Genomic DNA, 16,574 nt, shown 5'->3' with positions numbered 1-16,574 from the left:
ATATTGCGAATTAAAAAATTATATATTTTCATATTACCAATAAATACCATAGTTTATCAATTAACTCCTTTTCTGGTCGGTTTGAAATTAGGTTTCCCAGCATCCACACTATATATTTGACCACACTTTTATATTTTGAGGTACCGTCCTCCATATTGTTTACTTCTTTGTCTGGTAAAGCTTTGGGTAAACTCGATCGATCAGGAAATTGGTGTGTATAGAGTGCCCTAATGGACCCTATTCCGATGGATGTCGTTCGGAAGTGTCTGCTAAGGATGCCTTACACATCACACGATACGCTGAAAGCTGTCTGCAACAGTTGGGAGGCTATGGTCCGTAGCCCTACGTTCTACGCTGACAGGAAGAAATGTGGGACGAGCGAGCAGCTTATTTGCCTGGTTCAAAGAGATATCAGGAATCACAGAGATATGAACCCTGACCTTGTTCTTGTAGTAACGGTATACGACCCTGTGAACGGCACCTGGCAAAGGCTACCTCCAATTGATGATCCCCACAATACTGAAATACCAATATGGTGTCAGTGCGTAGCTGTGAATCGGAAGCTACTTCTCATAGGCGGATTCCAACCGTCCAATGAAAGTTTTACGAAGAGTATCTATATTTACGACTTTGAGTCTTCGAGATGGCGCCACGGAGCTGACATCCCCACAGCTCGATCATTCTTTGCCTGCTCTGTCTCTTCTTCCACCGGACTTGTTTACGTCGCTGGCGGGATCGACGAGCGTGGTAGCCCTCTTGCAGCTGCAGAAGCATATGACGTGGTGAAAGACAAGTGGACAATTTTGCCTCCTATGATCGAACCCCACGGCCATGGATGCCGCGGTGTGTTCGTGGATGGTAAATTCATGGTGTTACGCGAAGGCCAACCTGCAGAAGTTTTCGATCCGAGTGAGGGAACGTGGAAAATGAGGGCACATTGGTGGAATTTCGTGGGAGAAGTATGGAGAAGTTGTGTGATTTCATCTTCTTCTTCGGAATTGCACTTGTTCACCGAACAACAGGTGGAGAGGTACGATGTTGAGAAGGACGTTTGGAGTGTTGTAGCTACTCTTCCGAATCCCCACCATCTGGAGCTTTTTACGTGCGCTACATTGTGGCGCGACCAAATTTTTGTAAGCGGAGTGGGACCGCGTTCCAACCCAGAAAAACACATCTCTTATCTGTTCAATATGTCAACCAGGCAGTTCATGGAACTTCACCGTGATTGTGGGGAGGACTTTGCGGGCATGATCCTATCTGCAGCGACCGTGGAGATTTGAAAGTAATTTTTAGATGCGCGCCCAATTTAATCATTGTGTTGTGTTCAATTCTATATCAGTTATTGCTTAGTCCGGCTAGTACAAGAAATGGTCTTTTTTTGTGTTTTTCCGTTGTCAATTTTGTTCAAAACTTCTGTATGAAATTTTAAAAGTGGTTTAGTTTGTAAAGATTGAATAAGAGAGGTTGAGAGTGTTGAATTTATTTATTATTTCAAAAAAAATATTCTGTAGTATAGAATTAAAGAGTCTTGTTTTAATAAATCTTTTTTTAAGATTGTGAAGTTTTTTTTCAAATTCCCCTCAGAGAGTCTTGTTTTTTGACACTATTGGAAATACCTTAAATCTCATTCTTAGGAAGATAACCCATATCCTCATTTAGCAAACAATTTTGAATCTAGGCCTTAATATCTCAGAGAGCTATATTGTTTTTTTTAATTTCTAAATATACAAGTCATTGTTGTTGCTACTATGTCCTCAGATTTTTATGGAATTGAAATAGATGGAATTCTAATATAATGTGGTCTTAAGGCCACCGAACATCCTTTATGGCTTGAATGTATATAGAATATTTTAGCTATTGGGAACTTACCTTAAAATATATGTGATCCTTGCTCATAATGGAGGCCATTATCCTTCTTAGCATAATATGGATTTTTGGAAAGAAAAATACTTTAGAGGTGCATAATAGCCAGATACCCTTTGGTTCTTTGAAATCTAGGTAAATAACTATCCCCTAAAAATCTTTATTAGAAACGGATATTGAATGTGCTTCATTCCCCTCCCATTTTATTTTTTGGATTATAATATTTTAGTATTATTTTCTAAGGTTATCTTTAAGAATATTAAATCATTTGGCTTAAGAACCACACCACATCACCTTTCTCTTTTGGGGAGTCCTAATGCCCTATACTCTTTTTAGTTACCTAATTAATATTCATGATGTAATTTATTATTACATGTGTGTCTTGCATATTACATCATTCATACTCATTGGTGCTTTAACACATAAGCTCTTTGGTTGGAATACATAGTCAGCTTGGCTTTATGTCATAAACCTTCCATCTAGCTATTTTTTTTCTATTGAAACATAATGGACTTATTGATTTAGGTAGGGATCCCTTAGTTCATAGACAAGAATAAGATATCATGCATACTAATTCTAAAGAAAAAAGAAACAATGGTCAGAGAATAAAACATAAAACATATATACACAAAGATTTTGTAGTTGATCCAAAAAATGGAACTACCACATTGATTTTTCAATGTTACAATGCATATATATACAGAAATCTCAATCCATTAACCCATGGTAGTTCCCTTGAACTAATCTACTAAATACCATGGACAGAAAACCATCATGACCAAAACCACTTGTAAAATCCATACACCCATCTAATAAAATATAACACAACCCAACATTTATGTTTTATTTTACCTAAACTTTCAATAGGGTCACATACTAGAATATTCCAAATTTCATGAACCATCTTCCAAACTTGATGTCTCTTCCATAAAAGCCTCTAGTACACTTTTCTCTTTAAAGTACAATTTTTTAGTATAAGGTATCACTCATTATAGAGACTCTTTGCACTCATTATCACTATGTGCCACACTCCATTTATCAAAAACTAATCATCTTTGCATTATCTGGGACTGTAAAGAAGGATCTAGAATCCTGGTGATCTAGAAAGATCTGATCTAAAATCCTCCATGAATTTGGCTTCACACTTAACAAAAATAGGCATATTGGAATAATGATAACGCAACTTACACTAAATATGAAAATATTGGTTTTGAAGATTGGCATCACCCAGTTTGATATTCACTTCTTACGATAAAATATGTGTGATTCATCCCTTAATTCAAAATTCTAAGACCACGTTACAATTTTTTTCACTTGTAATTTCAATCTTGACCATACTAGAAATCGATATTCTTTTTTAGTGTTTCCCTCATTTTGAATTAAATGTTATGTTATATTAAAATAAATATTAAGTTCCATCACTTGTTACATAGGAAGGTCATAGGAGACTCCTCTGCCTATATAAGTAAATGGGAGATGGTATGCCCACATTGGTTCTAACAGAAATCTTAATTCTTCTGTATCAATCTGACATTCTTTTCGTCTTAGTGTGATGTCAGTTATTTTCTTGACATGTTTTAAGTTTTATTTTTATTTTTGAAAAATAAGAGGTGAAATTTGAATTAGGGATTTTGTTGCCTTGATATCCGTGAGATATTTAATATTTACTATATATCATGTATAACAAAAAATACATATTTCCCTTTTACGTCAATTATAGAAAATCTACTATAGTAAAATTTTGTGTCTAACATTAGGCCTTCATCATTTTAGGCTTAGATATCCAATTTGCAACCAATGGATTTTGTTTTTCCTTCCTTGGACTCCCTGCAACAACTTGTACTCAATTTTTCTTCGCACTACAATTAGAATTAAGAGTGGAATCACCTCTTTTCTTATTATACATTTCCCACACTTTCTCCCTTGCAATTGAAGGTTTTCCATAAGCTCAATATTGAACTGAAAACTTTGATACCAAGTGTCTACCCTCTTGTTGTTTTTTTTTCCATTGAAACTTACTAGACAAATTCATTTATATCTCTTCCTTTATTGGTAGGAATATGATATCACCATTTTCATGTTCAAGTATTTCTGTTTTATTTTACCTGTGCTTTTGATAGGGATGCATACTAGAAATATCCATATATAGAATACATTTACGTTAATGTTAAAAGGATAAATGTTTTAACTTTCACTCCCATTTTATCCTCTAAATGATCCAATTGATATTGGTGAGTCTAGTGCATCATATTTGTTTCTCTTTATCTCTTTACCTATTAGTATATGGATGAATGGAGACCTTTATAGTTGGTGTGTTTTCATAATGGATGTATTTTTGGTTATATTTCCTCTCAAGCATAACTCTTTTATTAATGTGATCCACCCATTTTCACATTCTATTTATTTTTTGCAATTACTAGTCCAAAACTTTAACCGTCTTGTGTTAGTTCACAAATACGTTGAGCTATGTAGCTTATGGTTAAGAAGGCTCAAGAAGTAATATTCCTTGGCCCTTCAAATTTGATGCATTCCATTAGAATTGTTCGTACCTTGATTCCTTCATGATAGAATCTATAGAACCTATTCGTCTAAAAGTTACAACTATACATGTACGGTGTTTTACCCTAACACGTGTATTAGGATTCCAACTTATAGTATATTATAGTTGCATTGATTAAATTGGAATCTTTTCCAAGGTCCCCATCTATCCATCTTCCTTCATGAGAAATAGTTGAGTTAGTTCTCCAACCAGTTCTTGTACACTAGAGCTCAGACTATTGCTACTTAAGGCAGTATAATTAATAATTGTATATATCAAATTTACACATAGATAACTATGTATCAACATACCATGGTAGACTTGATAATGTTACTGAAACATACCATTGCAAACTATGACATGGATTTGTACTAACAATGAGATGCATTAAAGTATTGGGTAGGTATTTGTGTGGGGTTAGGCATACTCCAATAAGCCCCTATATTTTTCGATCATATCAAAACAACTACCCCTCGTGTTCCTCTATCAATTTCCTAAACACTTCCTAGGTAGGTTCCTACATACATCTAATTTTTATTTAAGTTGTTGATAATGAGTGGGATGAATCAAACACACACCTATAGAGCATGTTATGCTCAAGTGCTACCACACTTATTTCAAAGGAACAATCAAGATCCTAAAGGAAACATACAATGGTTGGGATTTGTTTTTGCAAAACCATAGTGATTAAGGTGAAATGAGTTTAAATCTCTCTCTCTTATTATTTCATTGGGTACTAAGTTATATAAGATACCAGAGGTAGCCCCACCTATCGCCATCTCTTTGATCTCTCCTAAACAATGAACTGAGGTCATCTCTGAGAATAGGAAATTTGATTCCTTTCTCATTCACTCTCAAAGTAAGGGGAATGTTGTAGCCACGTCCATGGCCCTCGCCAAGGGTTCATCCAAGGAGTAGAAGCAAGCATGTGGATACACTCATGGAAGACCCAGGAGCACCTCTACCCAACGGGCCAATGTATCGCCACTCCATTATGGAAAATGAAGAAATCAAGCAGCAAATCAAAATGTTGTTGCAAAAAGGGCACATTCGGCCAAGTTCTTCGCCTTGTGGGAGCCTGATTGTACTTGTATAGAAGAAGGATGAGACGTGGAGGTTTTGCATTGATTATTGGGAACTAAGAAAAATCACTTTCGTGATCAAGTATCCAATCCCACATATTGATGACCTCCTACACTAGCTTGAGGGGGCCAAGTATTTCAGCAAGATCGATCTAAAGCTTGGTTATCACTAGGTTCCAATAGATTCCACATATGTATGGAAGACAACATTAAAATCCAAGGAAGGCCTTTTTGAATGGTTGGTTATGCCCTTCACTTTGACAATTTCCCCTACTAATTTTATGAGGCTAATGCATGACATCTTGTAGCCCTTCAAAAACTCATTCATGGTGGTTTATGTGGACGACATCCTCATCTTGAGAAAGTGTTTGGAAGAATACTTGCATCACATGTAGCAGGTCCTTCAAACCCTTTGGTAGCACAAACTATGTGCAAACTTGGAGAAATCCACCTTTGGCATGAGCGAGGTCCAATACTTGGGTTACATCATCGATGAGTGTGGCCAGCCCCGACCACTATAATAGAGCATCACAACTTTTTGGGCCTTGCAATTTTTTATCGGAGGTTCATGTCAGGATTCTCCCAACAGAAGGCATTCGTTGAGTTGAAGCACAACCTCTACTCTACATCAGTACTCACAGTACAAGACCTACAACGACCATTCAAAATCGAGACAGACACCTTAGACTATGCTATTGATACAGTCCTCAGCCAACATGGGCATCGAGTGGCCTATCATAGTGAGAAACTTTCTGATACAATTCATAATTACTCTTGGGCATCGGAGAAGGTATGTTATTTTCATTTATCTTGTTATCTTTTCTTCAAGATTCAAAACCTTTTCACATCATGAGTTACGCATATGGTAGAAAATATGATAAAATCTAGAAGGTTTATATGGAATATGAAATGACTAATAATTACCCTTTTTCTATGTAGGAAGAGGAGAAAACAGAGGACTGTCATCCCAATGGAAAGAACTAGACCAAGTCAATTGTTGTCCCTTTAGCAGGGAACTACACTCAAACAAGGCAATCCAAATTAGACTGTAACAGCCGGAAAAAGGAAAAGGAGATCTCCAACAAAAGAACAAGAAGATAACTGCAAGTTAACATCTTGACGAATCCCTCGGGATCCTTTGATCCTGAGGGATTGCTATCTTAATGATCTTCTACATTGTTAATATTGTCATTTGGCTGTTATAAAAAGGGGTAGCACTATTAGCTTGGGGGGAGAAGACTATTATTATTTTTATGAAATTTTTTTTGGTACTTGAACTTTGATCATCGACTCTCTTTGAAGAGCGAGTCCTCGCAACTCCGTTTCATATTTCAATATAAAAACCTGGTTGTTGTTCTATCGTTCATTCTGGAGTAGCCTAAAGTAGTGAGTCCCTAGAGGCTAAGGGCTTGGCCCTGGTGAATCACTTGCTCATGTATCATATTTCTCATTCATGTGTGGTTTGATTTCTTTCTTTCACTCTGCTCAGTAATCTAAAGCGCTTTATTGTTTTACATATCAGCTCTGTTATACTTGATTAAATATTACTGTTACTCACAACAAGAATGCTATGTTATCATTCTAACTCTGCATCACATTAGTGTTCCCCCCGAAAAATCACATAGCATTGTTGTTCCTTATAGATTAACCGAGCTGTATTTTCTTGAATCAGTACTACTGCATGATTTACACTTAAAATCGTGGTTGTTTAATTGGAATTACTGCCTTGTTACCATTGTTGTTCTGAAAACATTGCCGTTCTGAAACAATTTTTGTTCCATTACAATTGTTGCTATTCTACAGCTGTGATTCAGGTGTACTGTATCGAGCTTTGATTATTGTTCCTTTTACTGATTAAGTGTGTTGCGTGTTTAACTTGGGTAGCTATACATTTCGATTTCAATTGCTGCTCTATACTTTATTTCTGAGAGTTCATTGTTCCATTTCTGATTGATGTTCAAATTGGAAGCTATTACTTAGTTCCCGTAGATTATAATTATTGCTACATTCATAGGTTAAGGTGATGTTGTTCAATCTTATTCATAAAGATAGTTGTTGTTCCATTTCTTGCTATTTGAAGATCATCATTGCTTTGGTGTGTAGAAGGTTTGAAACTGTAGTGAACATTGACCTATGCTATCTAGTTCCCAGTTTGATGATCCTTCTTTTGATTGCTTCTTTAATTGCATCAGTTTACAGAGGGAAGAGTTACTGTTACTGTACCCTCGACTGATAAATTATTGTAGCTTTCTGAACACATGATTTGAATTCCAGGTTTCCTTCCGCAAATAGGTTTCATTTCAAGCATCTATTTACTCTTGTATTGAGAGAACTATACTACTAGCATTACTCTGACAAATGACCGCCTCAAACTAAGTACACTCTTTGAAATAACAAATCGTTCCTGGATTGACAATTAATGTAGGCTAAATAGAGGTGAAAAAGACCCTTCTTACTGCTTGACATTTTGGCAAAGTTGTTATAGAAATTTTTGGGCACTGAAACCCCAATCATAAATGTCCATAAACCAAGGGCTTCTAAGTCCCTAAAAGTTTTGTTCAAAACTAGACCATCTCACCTGATCCATGGTCAAAGTGCGCTGCATCCCACCTAAATGCACACGAGAGGTGCGATGCATACTGAAAAGCCCTTCTATGAGGTGCGATGGGCGAGAGTGGACAAATGGCAAGGTCAATCTGCAAGGTGGAGGATCATGGAATCTTCCAAAAACTTCTCCTGTGACACTTGCCTCTCTACATTCGCCCAGGGATGAGTAAGATATCATCAATCTCCAAGTAGAATCAAGAACTATCAGAGAGAGGACAGTAATCAAATCTTAAAAGCTGACTCATCCCCCTTGCAAACATCTATATATGGATCCCTCATCCCAGAGATCGAGGGGCTGGAATTTTATATCTTGTAAGGAAGTGTTGCTGGTTTCTTGGTGTAACATCATAGTGTTGGGTGATCTAAGATTTTCATGAGGTGAAGAAGCGCTTTCTTGCTGAGAGGATGATGCTGGGTCAAAAAAATTGGTTGTAATCCTCTTTGCTATTCTTGATTATTAATAAAGCTATTCAAGCTTTCCTCCACATTCTTGTATGATTGATGATATATGCATTTGTGTGGTCAATATATATCTGGTCCTATATTGTTTATGATAGTAGATCTATGTTCTTGGATATTGTTATGCTGCTTTGATCCTACATGTGCTCTTTGAAGCTGGGTAGACAAGGAAGCAAGTGGCAAAGATCTATCAGAAGGGAGAGAAATCAAGCAAGGAACCAAGCACAAGACAGAGGTTGGTCTCCTTTATTCCCCTCTTATCTACTTCCCATAAAGGAAAATGAAAGTGGTTTTAGTTTGTTTGTTTCTAAGGTAGCTACCAGCCTTAGTGGGACTAGCAGCTCTGCTTAGGCACTAGATTTCCAGTGGGGAGCAAATAGATTGTTTGTTTGTCTATATTTGTTTGCTTTATAAGCTTACACACGAAGCCTGAAGTCAAGCCAGCTAGCCTTCGAACTGCATTTTCTATGCAAGTGCAAAGTAGATCAATGCTGCTTCATTCTATCTATGGGTTTTGTTTATGAACTGAACAATTGATTTACAAACTCTCTAATTGCCCTTGTGGTGGCTCTAGTAACTTCCTTAGATCTACCCTTGTGATTTATTTACTGATTACCACTTGCTCGGCCTAAATCCCTGACCTGAGCTACAAACTGTGACCTGGAACCCAGTTGAAGTCTCGTCCCTGGACCATCGCACTGTCTCTTATTTGGAATCTAGATGCATCGCACTTCCCAAGTGTAGTAGGTGCGCTGCATCTCACTTTCCCTGTGTTACAGGTGCGCTGATCAGACAAGACCTCTTCTGCTCTTAGATTTTGGTTTCTGTGTTCACTCTTTTCAGCTCTATTCAGGAGTTTTGCTATCTGTAGTCAGTATACCTCTATTGGAACCCCCTTCCTTACCATTATTCTACCTCCATTGTGCAAAGAACTGTAAATGTTTTTATGTACTGTGATCCATTTTCAGTTCTCTTTTACAAAGAAGTAGCGTAATTGAACTGTCGTTTCTTGATTTGGAAGTGTCGCAAGTGTGATTTTCAGTCATAGAAGAGAATCCGATTGTTCTTGATAGTCGATTACACTGTTACTCTTGTATTTGATTTGAATTGATAGTTTTTCAAGTGTCGAAAGCAAGTTTTCAATTCCAAATCACAATGTGTCATCATTGTCTTCATTTTGTCTTGAAAAGAAACTTGTTAGTAATGTCACTTTGAAAAATAATTCAGATTTGCACTTAGCTTTCTTTTTATCATTGACACATTAAGAAGGCTGAAAACAAATACATGCATGTACATTTGCATTTAGACTATTTGTTGGTTTGATTTAGGACAGTGCATATAGTGTGTGCTCTTTGCTCTATGTTGAAATAATATCATCTCTCTTTCCTTAGTAGCTAGGATTTTCATTGCAAAAAGAAGATTAAACGATTGTTTATCATCTTCGATTGCATTTTAGGAATTGTACATCTACATCACGCGGTGAACCTGAAAGGAAAATTTCTTAAGTAATATCAACTGTAAAATAAATTTAATGAATCTAAAAACGCTTTGGAACCTAACTAACAACATTTAGAAGTCTAGGCTAGAGACGTATTCCGGCGTCGTAAAGCCTGGTAACCGTTGTTTTCATTGCTGGTTGGGTGATTCCTCCACTTTGAGATGATAAGTGCCAGTACGGACTTGTGCTCCCACGTACCATTGAGTATATATTGGGAAACCACAATATGCTTTATCCTTTATCCATAGGAAGCCATGTCTGCCACCCTATCAATCGCAATGCACTGAACACAGCATTCGGGAAGATTGACTGCCGTACCGTAAAAAGTATTCTGCAGTTTTGTGATTGGTTTGGTAATCCCTCTGTCTAGATTTCCAGAGTAGTCTCTTTCATTCCTTTTCAGACTCCTTAAAGGAAAAGGTCCATCTGAGCACTTATCACTTCAAGCTCATTAAAAATCGAAGGCGACTAGAGTCATCTTTTGTTTTTTCGCGACTCTAAAAAATTGAAAAAGCAACTTGTGTCAAAGCGTCTAAAATTTATTTTAATCGGAATAAACATCACCTTTCCTACATTGGTCTTAGGTTGACAAAAATGGAGTCCACCAACCAAGGGTTTCCCATTGGAGGAAATCCTAGTCCTTTCTCCTCTTGGGGAGATGTTGGTGCACCCCATATTGCCACATTGTCGATTCTGGGATTGACAATCGACTTGCCCATATGGCTCTTCTCGACCTCCGTCGTTCAGAACATCGTGATTCCTTAACAATCAAGTCAGCAACTAAATGATACCAAAGTTACGCCCCAACCTTCTACTTCATGCAGTTCTCCCTCTCCTCCTTCCTCTTCACTTGATCAAGCTGGTAAAGCCAAAAATCAAGTAACTGAGAAGAAGAAAGAGAAGAAGAAGAAGGAGCCAGAGGCAAAAAGGGGCGATCAAGCATCGTCTAGCGAAAATCCACACACTGCACCGCCCAGGCCTAAATCGCCATGTGTCATTTGAAAAGGAGACCACTATCATTGAGATTGTCCTTGCATCCCTCGGATCTTAAGGGACTGGTCTCCTCGTTTGCACAATCCGGTGTCATCAACCTCTGATGATCATGTTGAAAATACACCGTCAACTAGATAAAGTGAAGCCCCTGGACAAAAAGGAAAATGTAAATTTCCTTGTAAACTGTGTGAAGGCAATCACGTCGTCCACCATTGTCCCTTCTTAGACAAGGCTAAAAGAGTTTTGGACGACCATCCGATTTCACCATTATGACTTCCTCCTGGATATAAGAAACTCTTGCCGAGTCCGTCACTAGTTGAAAATCCAGCTAACACGCCATTGTGGTCGGCTGACGCATCTATCATTGAAGATAAACCATCTGAATCCACACCAGACGAAATTCAAAAGTTCGAGGAAGCAGTTGACCGAGTCTTGCCTTCAGAGGATTCATCTTCATATGATACAGTCACTGGAGAGAACAAGAACGACACCATCCAAATTCTCTTCGTAAGCAAAGACTCCGATGAACATGGAGGCAGTCTACCTGCTCTTTTACCGTAGGAAGGAAGTTTTTCAAAGTCATATCCGGCCGTCTATTCGATTCCACCTCCAAGTAACCTAGTTGTTTCCTTCGATTGGAATCTACTAGGCAGACCCCGCTTACCGGCTAGTGTGCCATTTCAAATCATTGCTCAAAAATATATAATGGTCATGGCCGGTACCATCATAGATGAAGGGGCTTCTGTGACTATCCTTTCCTCAACTGCTTGGAAAGCACTTGGTTCGCCACTGCTTTTGCCTGAAATGAGAAATCTAATAGGCTTTGACAAAGGAACTAGTCGATCGTTAGGGATCCTTCCCAATGTGCCGATAACTGAGAAGGAAAATCGTTCACATGAATGTAATGGTAGTCCAAGGACCCCTGGATTATAATCTACTCCTTGGACGCGACTATATTTATTGCATGGGAGCCGTTGTCTCCTCACTCTTTAGAGTAATGTGTTTTCTACATGAAGGAAGAGTGGTCAAGCTCGTAGACCAGCTTTCATTCCCCGGTTCACACATAGCAAATAGTCAAATACCATCCCTGAATGGTCTTTTCATGCAAGGAATGTCTCATCAATCCCCAGTCTGTCCACCTGATGAGCGCGAGTGATTCGGAGGACATGACTGAAACCCAGGGGGCATGCACCCTGGTCTATTTCGACAGGAAAACCTTGGGTATAGGGTAGCTTTCTGTTAAGGATATATGACTAGTTTATGAAATTAGACTAGAATAAGATTCCTTCGTCAAAGTTGTGTGAGTGGAGCCAGTTGCGCCACTCACCTTTGTTTATTTCAGTAGACATCGCCGAGGAAGTGTTTTGCCTGAAGTATGGATAAAACAATCTTTGGTAACCTGGAAATTTTTCCCTATACTTGGGGGCATATGGATAGGTCCTCTAACCCTTTAAACTCATAGGCTTGGTCGTTTCCTAACTTGCATAAAGAAAGGATGTGGGGCAAAGCTTTGAAAAAATGCCATTTTTTAAATGAGACATCCTTATTATACGACTGGATCGAGCAATTTTAACGTAGAATTCAAGCTTGTTAAAAAATAAACATAAGCAATGAGCAAATGTTCCCCCGGAGTTTAAGCTCATTAAAAAATGAACCAATTTCTGGTAAATAACCATCGTGAATGTATTATCATCAACCTTTGAAGCCTTGGTCTTGTTCTCATCATCACCTCCAGTATGTATTGGCTAATCATTCACCTCCATTTGATTGTTTATCCTTTTTGAGGAACAGTTACGAAGAGTGATCCTGTGAGCCATCCTTGTGACACTTCCGTGATTGGAAAATTCCAAACCTTACCTAGAATTAGCTGCTACCCAAATTTATCACTCGTTCCTCAAAAAACGAGTCTCCTTTAAGCAATTGGCCTCTCCAGCTCGTTAAAGTGACCGGAAGTGCTATCCCTCCTTTAGATTTTAATCTTTTTGGACTTGAGGGATTATTACACAAAAAGATCGAGCGCTTGTTTTGTTCGGCTCGTTAAAAATACCGATAATTCATCCCTTTTGTATTGTTTTATACTTTTTCGGAGTCAAGGGATTAAATGATGAAAATTGAGTATTGGAGTTTTCTTTACATCCCTTTTTCAGACTCTCTAAAATTGAAAAGGACCGAGTTATCTTTGTCGTTAAACTTGTTAAAACCAAATAGCAACAAACTTGTCCATACAAACAAGAACGAGTTTCACTATCGCTAGGCTCATTAAAACATAGTGATGGGTTTGCCCGAAGGGAAAATTATAGAACAAGCATATGTTATCCTCCTCAAGCTTGACAAAAATAAAGAGGTACTCGTCAACAATGACTGGGGAAAATTGGGAAGGAAACTTGAAGAAACTTTATTGGTAGCAAGTCGCTCTTGAACATGACACTTTCACTCCACATCCGAGTCGGGTTGGGTTGTTCCATTCACTGGTCATATCACCATGCGTCCATCACGCCACCCATATTTGGGGTTAATGCTACTAATCCATCAATATGTGTCGCCAGTATGTTCAAGAGAAGTTGCTCAGAGAATTCACCTGTGTCTCATCCACTGCAATACATTTACGCTCCATTCTTTCATGACCGCCACCCTGAACCTTATATCACCAGATCGTTTTCACCTCCATTAAAATCATTTACTCTGTTCCGTGTCATTGATGTGGGATTCACTAAGGCCCTCCTATGACAGATCGCTTCTTGTTGACATCAGCTCATTATCCAAGGAGTCGATCTAGGAACAACCCTTTCAGTACTTTGAAGCTTGCATGCCTCAATGGCAAGTTTCTCACTTCCGGCGACAGGTTTACATCAATGGCCTTCGACCGAAAGATTTTGCGTGGTGTTCGATGCCAAGTCCGTTTATTCAAACCACGTGAATTGTACTTTAGTACCTTGAGGGTCATCATCATTATCAGTGATTCCTCTCGCGCCTGTTAACATCTTACATCATTGGCTGGTAATCAAGCAATGTCTTTCCATGTTCGACTCCAAAACATCTCTCACATGGATCGACTTGTACTTTGAGTGAAGATCGGACGAGATTGAAGACCCCGTATCTAGTTTCATCCATCCGAGCTGCGATATATGTTTGGGAAAATAAAGACATCAAATGTACATCATTACTACACAGATAATCATCCAATCCAAGGGATGATGGCTCTACCAGAAACATGAGTCTACACTCAGACGATTGTCTGTCTTATGTACATGAAAACGAATTTATAAAGTTGAGCATGGGAATGCCCGCCTCAGCTAGATCATGAAAATATTATGAAGATAATGTATTGTATTGTATCTTATTATAGGTCGCCTTCCAGCTTGAAAAAACTTCAGATCCTCATGATAAAGCATTTCACCCGACATCAAAAGATTAACAACCTCATGCTTTAGGGGGCAACTGTTATAGACATTTTTGGGAACTGCAACCCCAATCATAAATTTTCATAAACCAAGGGCTCCTAAGTACCTAAAAGTGTTGTTCTAACCCCTAAAAGAATAAGGTCAACAGATTACAACATCTCCTAGAAGTTCTCCATGAAAAACTACTCAGAACTGGTCAAGACTGGACCATCTCACCTGCTCCATGGTCAAAGCGTGTTGCATCATACCTAAATGCACACGGGAGGTGTTATGCATACTGAAAAGCCCTTCTATGGGGTGCGATGGGTGAGAGTGGACAAATGGCAGGGTCAATCTGCAAGGTGGAGGATCATGGAATCTTCGAGAAACTTCTCCTGTGACACTTTCCTCTCTGCATTCACCCAGGGATGAATAAGAGATCATCAATCTCCAAGTGGAATCAAGAACTATCAGAGAGAGGACACTAATCAAATCTCAAAAGCTAACTCACCCCCCTTGCAAACATCTATATATGGATCCTTCATCCCAGAGATCCAGGGGCTGGAATTTTGTATCTTGTAAGGAAGTGCTGCTGGTTTCTTGGTGTAACATCATAGTGTTGGGTGATCTAAGATTTTCATGAGGTGAAGAAGGGCTTTCTTGCTGAGAGGATGATGCTGGGTCAGAATAATTGTTGTAATCCTCTTTGCTATTCTTGATTATTAATAAAGCTATTCAATTTTTCCTCCACATTCTTGTATGATTAATGATATATGCATTTATGTGGTCAATATATATCTGGTCCTATATTGTTTATGATAGTAGATCTATGTTCTTGGGTAGTGTTATGCTGCTTTGATCCTACAGGTGCTCTTTGAAGCTGGGTAGACGAGGAAGCGAGTGGCAAAGATCTATCAGAAGGGAGAGGAATCAAGCAAGGAACCAAGCGCAAGACAGAGGTTGGTCTCCTTTATTCCCCTCTTATCTACCTCTCATAAAGGAAAATGAAAGTGGTTTTAGTTTGTTTGTTTCTAAGGTAGCTACCAGCCTTAGTGGGATTAGCAGCTCTGCATAGACACTAGATTTCACGAAAACAACCGTTGCCGGGGAAGACTGTAGCCATTTGTCTCTTTTCCAAAGTAGTGTAAGAACCTGTTAGGAAAGAATTCGGTTTTAAAAACAGAAGGTAAGAACCTGCGTACGAAGTATGTAATAGCCCTGCTCCCCTGCCCACTTTCCTATATATTTGTTGCAGTAGTTGATTCATGTGCATGACTAAGTAGAAAAAGCTACAAAAGAATCCCAAACCTCTAACCAAGCCTGATAAAGCTAAGGGGTCGTTGACCCTTGGCCGATCAACCTTTATAGGCGAAATCCTTAAGAAAGCAGAATCTCAACCTTCAGTAGGGCCTAGAAATGTCACTTCTAGACAACCTACTAGTTCCCTTCAGGCCACAGGATCACCATCTGTAGCCTTTGCTGAGGTGCATAGTCATACCGAAGATAAGGATTTTCAAGAAATTGAGAATTCTAGCCCAAAATCATTGCAAGAAGGGAACCTTAGCAACCTCTGTGAAGTGGGGAGGAGAAACCGCGGGAACTGAAGAACCAAAATCCCCTCTTGGGATAATTTCTCCATTAAGCAGCCCAGATAAAGGAAGTGTTGTTAAGGCCATTCCTATTAAAGCCAATCCCCCTCGTCAGCCTAGGAATACCCTCCTAGATATCGCAGAAGATTATTGGCACATATTTGACCAAATGGCCCAAAACCAGCCAAACACCCAAACTTTGACACTGCAATATCCCATTGTGGACATTGCAGCTAATGCTCCTATGAAAGAAATTCCTCTCCAGCATATCCCTACATTTCATGGCCTTACATCAGAAGACCCTGATGCATTCTTATTTGAATTTGATGTGTTGTGTAGAGGTTATGACTATACCACCGACCCGAGAAACTGAAATTATTTTCCTCTACATTAGAAGGAGTTGCTTTACTATGGTTTATGGGTTTGGGTGGTGGTGTTATAAATAATTGGGATCAAATGAAAGAATCTTTTCTAAAAAAATATCAAGATTATTGTAGGTCGAGAGAGTTGAAATATGAAATATTTCAGATGATGGCTAGACCAAATGAAACAGTAGAGGAATAT

At 38.6% G+C, this 16,574-nt stretch overlaps 1 protein-coding gene across 1 annotated transcript; it reads left to right on the top strand.

Moving 5' to 3' along the window:
• Positions 1 to 230: 230 nt before the first annotated feature.
• On the top strand, positions 231 to 1,280 carry LOC149242602 (F-box/kelch-repeat protein At2g44130-like). The gene has a single exon (XM_089370896.1). The coding sequence runs from the start codon at positions 231 to 233 to the stop codon at positions 1,278 to 1,280; it is 1,050 nt and encodes a 349-aa protein (XP_089227022.1).
• The last annotated feature ends 15,294 nt before the right edge of the window (positions 1,281 to 16,574 follow it).

This window comes from Pinus tabuliformis, chromosome 8, assembly GCF_031772625.1.
Source record: "Pinus tabuliformis cultivar Carrire ecotype Pingquan chromosome 8, CPIR1, whole genome shotgun sequence".
Lineage (NCBI taxonomy): Eukaryota > Viridiplantae > Streptophyta > Pinopsida > Pinales > Pinaceae > Pinus > Pinus tabuliformis.
The sequence above is the reverse complement of the archived record's forward strand: the minus strand, read 5'-3'. Positions and strand labels throughout refer to the sequence as shown.

What these genes read in the sequence shown, in the direction of transcription:
- LOC149242602 (XM_089370896.1), top strand. Translation starts at nt 231, where the DNA reads ATGGACCCTATTCCGATGGATGTCGTTCGGAAGTGTCTGCTAAGGATG.